Source organism: Pinus tabuliformis, chromosome 6 (genome assembly GCF_031772625.1).
Source record: "Pinus tabuliformis cultivar Carrire ecotype Pingquan chromosome 6, CPIR1, whole genome shotgun sequence".
NCBI lineage: Eukaryota > Viridiplantae > Streptophyta > Pinopsida > Pinales > Pinaceae > Pinus > Pinus tabuliformis.
In genome coordinates, this window is record NC_142292.1 from 1,838,483,700 (window position 1) to 1,838,489,679 (window position 5,980).

Below are 5,980 nucleotides of genomic sequence, written 5' to 3' on the forward strand. Positions count from 1 at the left end.
TTTACCAATTAAGATTGGTAAAATGAAAAGATCCATATTATATATCTATTGTAGGTGATTTTAATAATTTTTTTAAATAGTTAATGATAAAGAAAAGAGTAAATCTTTATTTATTTATTTATTTTAATTATTTATATAATTGTAAAATTAATTAATGTATAGTATTTTTATTTTTATTTATAATAAATTTATTATAAATTATTTGCTAATTGATATTGAATATAGTCATATTAATTTATATTTATGAATATGTAATGAGTTTACTATTTTTATTTCAGAATAACTATGTTATTTGAAATAATATATTAATGTGTTAATGATAAATAAGAAAACAAATTTTCACACTTATTAGCATCTTGTAAATCTATTTTCATATAACTTAAAAAATATTCAAAAGTAATAAAAAATAATTTTAAACCTTTTTATAAAATCAAAATAATAAATTTTTATAATATTTTTAAGATAATAAATATCTTAACTTCCATCATATAACATAGTTCATATGATACCCATCTTAAACTTAATTACAAAATTTTATAACACTTTACGATGTGAATCTATTTTCATGCATGTAAAAAAAACTCAAAACTACTCACAAGCAATTTTAAGCTTTCTTATAGAATCAAAATAATTGACAAATATCCTAACCTCTATCATATGACATAGTTCATTTGATATCCACCTCAAACTTAATTACAAACTTTCACAACTCCTTAGGATGGGAATATATTTCCATACATCTTTCAAAATACTCATAACTAATTAAAAAACAATTTCAAAATACTCATAACTAATTAAAAAACAATTTTAAAACCTTTTTATAAAATCAAAATAACTGAATCCTAATATTTTTTAAAATAGTCATATCTCAATCTCCATTATATATAGTTCTTGTGATATTCCTTTTAAACTTTTTTCTCCGAAGTGGGAAAACTTATCAGTGGTCAAACAAGCACTGAGGATAGTCAATGTGGCATGGTTGACTCATTACCTTTATTCAAGGAAAACTAGCGTCCATGACTCATTACCTTTATTCAATGAAAACGACGCCACCTGGAATAACTTGCTAATGGTCCATAATGGGGCAGGGTTTCACTCCAGCTAAATACCTCTTAACTCTTAGCCAAATAGAAGTAGTTTTAGGGCATACCAGACTCTGATCCATCTCAAACTTAATTAGTTGGTTCAAAACATTGACCAAATCTATAATGTGAAAGAAAGAAAGAAATTATTTTAATGTCCACGAGGTTAAAGATAGCCTATAGAACAGATTGCTTCTTCATCTGCTTGATGTATTCAGACCTTTTCCTATGAAGCTTCAAAATAAATGCTCCCAGCTTCTCGACAAACCTCTCGCTAAATAAATTATCTCAAAAGCTAATTGCCAACCTATCTGCATAATATAAATCACAAAAGCCTCGAATCTAATACTAAAATATTAATAAAAAATTATTTTCAAAATAAAAATATAATATCGCCATAACTGGTTCAAACCTTAATAAAGAATCAAGCTTAATAATCTGAATTCATGTTATACTGCACTAATTCAGAATTCAATGCCCAGGAAAGTCCGGAACGCAACAAAATCTTTGGAACTCTTATATATAATAAAACACCGAAAGCGCGCTTTTGCAGCCATAATGTCCTCTGCCATCGGACCACCCGCTACATATATCCGCCTTTTAAAAATACAACATATTCCCGTAGTTTAATGTTTTTTGTGCTTTAATTGCGCTCGTAAATCCAGCATCCCCCACCGACATCACCGACCTGTCCTCCTTGGGCCAACAAATCCTGACGCATCGGGCCGCCTGAGGATTTTCGATCATCGATTATTTGCAGTGGATGATTGCCCTTTCTCGGTACCATGGGAGAAGGAATATATGTTGCCTCTGTTGGGATCATTTTCAACCCCGAGGCATCCTTCTCAGTCACATGTAACCCCACTTTCAGGGACTCTCAGAACGCAGGAGCTGTTATTTCAGGGTTTCGAATTGCAGTGATGGTGATTGCATCGTCCTGCTCCTCGGTCATGTGAGCGGATTCAGATGACATTGCAGGCGCCCGAAGCGGTCTTGTGACTACAAGGTATGCCGGTTATCGGACGTGGTCAGTGAGTTTTTGTTTTGGGTGTTAGTGTTGGGGATTTGGTTTCTCTGTGGCCTGAATGTGAAATGGCTACCTGGGTGTCTGGGAAGCCCTGATTTAGTGATCTCGGTGATTATGGATGGTATGATTTTCTGGATGGATATTCTGTCTCCGTAGTTGGGCTTTATTCTGATTTTCTTAGAACGAGAGTAATTCTTTAATCAATGGATTTTTCTTCTGGACTGCTATAGGTCAAACATACTGGTTTTCTGCTCAATAGCCAATTAGATTTTATTGCCCCTTTAAAACACACACAACAGATAAAATCTTCTGAAGGTCTTTGAGACCTAGCTTGGTCTATGGATCCTGTTCTGTCATAATTAAACGCTAGATATAAACAAAATTCAAGCATTGAGTTTTTAAGAGCACTTCTTCTGTTTGAGCATACCAAGTTATTCAATTTACTTGATTCACCAAACTGAGCAGATTTTGGAAGTTTGTTTACTCACTAACCAGGCCTATCCCAATGCCCACATACACTTGGTTTAATATCAATAAATCGTTGATGCAACACCTGCTTTAATATCATTGAACCAGATATGAGAACTCAATACAAAATATATAATTGCCTCTGGATCATCATGTTTGCACCCATTTACACCTGCGCGTGTGAGATTGTGTGTAGAGAGAGACACCCACACACATAGACACGACTGTATATGTATAAAAGATTTTATTTTTATCATAAAATTAAAAAAATACTTCTGAACTTTGTTGATCCTTGCTCATAGCCTGATAAGGATGAAATCTCACATCTCTAATTGGTTGAGTTGCGCATGTGTTTTCTAATAAAGCATTGCGTTCACTCTTAGTCTCTTGCCAGTGAGGAGCTTTTCATAGAGCTAGCAAACCGGTGACCTTATCAATATCAGGATTGAATTTGATACAGGATTTATTCTAGTTCGCTATATAACCTTGTGCCACAATTGCACAATCTTGATCTTGTAACTATTTAATAAACAACTTGATGCAATGGAGCCACTGAACCTCTTTAAGGTTTACCTCAACATTATGAGGATATGGACATGATATGAAAATTGCCTAGCCCACTGTGTAAAGTATGCCACAACTGAAAAACTGAACACTTGTAATCTTTAAAATAATCAGCTTGATTCCATGGAGCCACTGAACCTGTTAGCTCAACGTTATAAGGAATGGACATGTTATAGAAAATTGTCTAGTCCACGGCATAGTCTATGCCACCATTGATAAAGTGAGCATTTTTAATGTTGCAAATAATTAACTTGATTCAATGGAGCCAGTGAACCTGTTACCTCATCATTGTGAGGTTTGAACATGCTATAGAATTTGTCTGTTCCACTGTATAATCTGTACTGCACTTGAAAAATTGGAGCATCCTAATGACATTGGAAATCCTACCTTACAGTCTAGTTGCATATCGATTTTACACCATAAGCAAAGTGACTTATTGAGTCAAATACTGCGCTTGGCAACCATATTCTGTTAATTATTCCTGCATTGTTTAATTGTTTGTGCTCATTTCCTTTCATCTCTTTTGCTTTTCCTGTGGCTATTAGTTTAAAATGGAAATGGAGATTGGAACTTGAAGCTTGAATTTGTTGGAACTAGTATCCTGAATTACTGTTAATTTTGATTTGCAGGGTTGGTATGGCTGCAAATCTGTTATCAAATAATATAAGTTCTCCATCAGGATCAACAACCGGAAATCGAACTGTAGATGCAGCGGATCAAGTATCAACACAAGTTAGAAACCAACAAATGAGGGCTCTAATGGGGCCTGTGGCCATACTTTGGGATATTGAGAATTGTCCTGTTCCTGCTGAAGTACGTGCAGAGGATGTGGCAGGCAACATACGAGTGGCTTTACGGCTGCATCCTGTAATAAAAGGAGCAGTGACCTTCTTTTCAGCATATGGAGATTTTAATAACTTCCCTCGAAAACTCAGAGAGGGCTGTCAGAGGACAGGGGTAAACCTTATCGATGTTCCCAGTGGAAAAAAGGATGCAGCAGATAAAGCTATTTTAGTTGACATGTTCTTGTTTGCTCTTGATAATCCCCCTCCTTCTACTATTCTCTTAATTTCTGGTGATGTTGATTTTGCTCCTGCTTTGCACAAATTGGGGCAACGTGGTTACACAGTTGTGCTTGCTATTCCATCTGGAGTGGGAGTCTCTTCGGCACTTTGCAATGCTGGGCGATTTGTGTGGGACTGGCCTAGCGTTGCTCGCGGTGAGGGCCTTGTTCCTGCAAAATCGTTTTTGTCACGGTCACCTGAGTTGGCTTGTTATCCACTTGGGTGCTTCTCAAGTGAAGACTCAGATGTTCCAAATGATGAAGAGGCTATTGTCTATAAAGGGATGCCACAGAATGGGTATATTGTTGGAACAAGTTCAACCCAAACTTATACCTTGCATTCAACACATATAGCTGCAGATTTGTCCAGAATTCAATTGGCAGGACCATCGACACAAGCCAGTGCTGCCATTTCAAGGGGCTTCAGTAGCTTTCCAATGCCATCATCTTCATTTGCGCAAAATATTATTCCAATTGCGAGAACTTCCTCTACACCAATAAATGTTAGCAAATCTCTGCCAGTATCACTTTTTACGGATGCTGGTCGCTCCGGTACACCATCTGATACCAGTCCAGCACCAAATTCAACTCCCTGGGTTCAGCCAGGTGATATTCAAGGTTTGAAAGGGAAACTTCTGAAGCTTGTAAATACATTTGAAGGAAGTTTTCTACTCGGTCGTGTTCCAGCTGAATATCATAAAGTATTTGGAAGACCTTTATATCTTGCTGAATATGGTTCTTGTAAATTGGTTAATTTAATAAAGAAGATGTCAGATACTTTCTGCATAGAGGGGAAAGGGCACAGAAAATTCTTGTGTTTAAGAGAATCTGCAACTGCCTCAGGTGCAATTAATCCTTGCAATACAAGTTCTTCAGATGTGGTTAGCAGAGCGTCTCAGGCTATGAAGACAGAGATGAGCAAAAAAGTACAAGAAACATATTCAGATTCAGATGCATGTAATAATTTGTTGCTTGAAGATGCTGAGGAGTACTGTTTGGAAGCAAATGCTGTTTCCTATTCGGATGAAGGATCAGTTGATGAAAGTGCATGTGATGCATTAGAAGGAGATAGACATGAAGATGACGTACTCCAGGTAGATATGAATGCTGAGAAATATGCTGCAGAGGCTAGGCTAGAGGTATTCAAACGGGAGCTAGAAGAGCTTTTAGTGAGCCATGCTTGCAAAATTTTATTGTGTAGCTTTTCGACTTTATATCAACAACGGTATGCAAAAGAACTTGATTGCAGCATATTTGGTGTTCAAGAGCTTCAAGCTCTAATAGAGAAAGTCAGAGATGTTGCAGTAATAGAGGAAGAGCATGATGGTACTGAACGAAAATTCCTTATTGCAAACTATAGACGTTGAAGTAATAATAATGGCACTGCATTTGTAGCCAGTTTAGTTGGTAATGGAAATTTTTCATTGGTGCATCACTGCATTGTATGAATGTTAAGACAGTTCCATGTTGATAGCAAAGCTTTCTTTAATGATAAAGAAAGCTCATATGTTGAAGCTTTTGCTTCTCAACACTGTATCATCAAATACACTTTATTAATTTGTTTGTTTGATGATCAAGTCAATCAATGGCGTAAGGACCTACTGGGGATAGTGGTTGGGTAAAATTATTCTTGAGATGATTGCATATTATTCTGTTATTTGGCCCCTTTAGTTTCTTAACTTTCAGAAATCAGATATATATGCTAGACTTATTTATCAAGTTTTCTTAGTACAAATTACTAAAGTGGGGAATGTTATCCCTTTTGGATAACAAAAT

The 5,980-nt window shown here is 35.8% G+C and overlaps 1 protein-coding gene across 2 annotated transcripts; it reads left to right on the forward strand.

Annotated features, from left to right (window-relative positions):
• Positions 1-1,644: 1,644 nt before the first annotated feature.
• Positions 1,645-5,653, forward strand: LOC149266357 (uncharacterized). 2 transcript variants are annotated; one of them, XM_089430424.1, is made up of 2 exons: positions 1,645-2,088; positions 3,771-5,653. In XM_089430424.1, the coding sequence occupies exon 2, from the start codon at positions 3,778-3,780 to the stop codon at positions 5,569-5,571; it is 1,794 nt and encodes a 597-aa protein (XP_089286550.1). In that variant the 5' UTR covers positions 1,645-2,088; positions 3,771-3,777; the 3' UTR covers positions 5,572-5,653. The 2 variants fall into 2 exon arrangements, with proteins under 2 accessions (XP_089286550.1, XP_089286554.1); XM_089430428.1 differs by lacking the exon at positions 1,645-2,088 and adding an exon at positions 2,095-2,230.
• Positions 5,654-5,980: the final 327 nt, after the last annotated feature.

Bases quoted from the DNA above. Each gene is read 5' to 3' on its own strand.
- LOC149266357 (XM_089430424.1), top strand. From the start codon at position 3,778: ATGGCTGCAAATCTGTTATCAAATAATATAAGTTCTCCATCAGGATCA.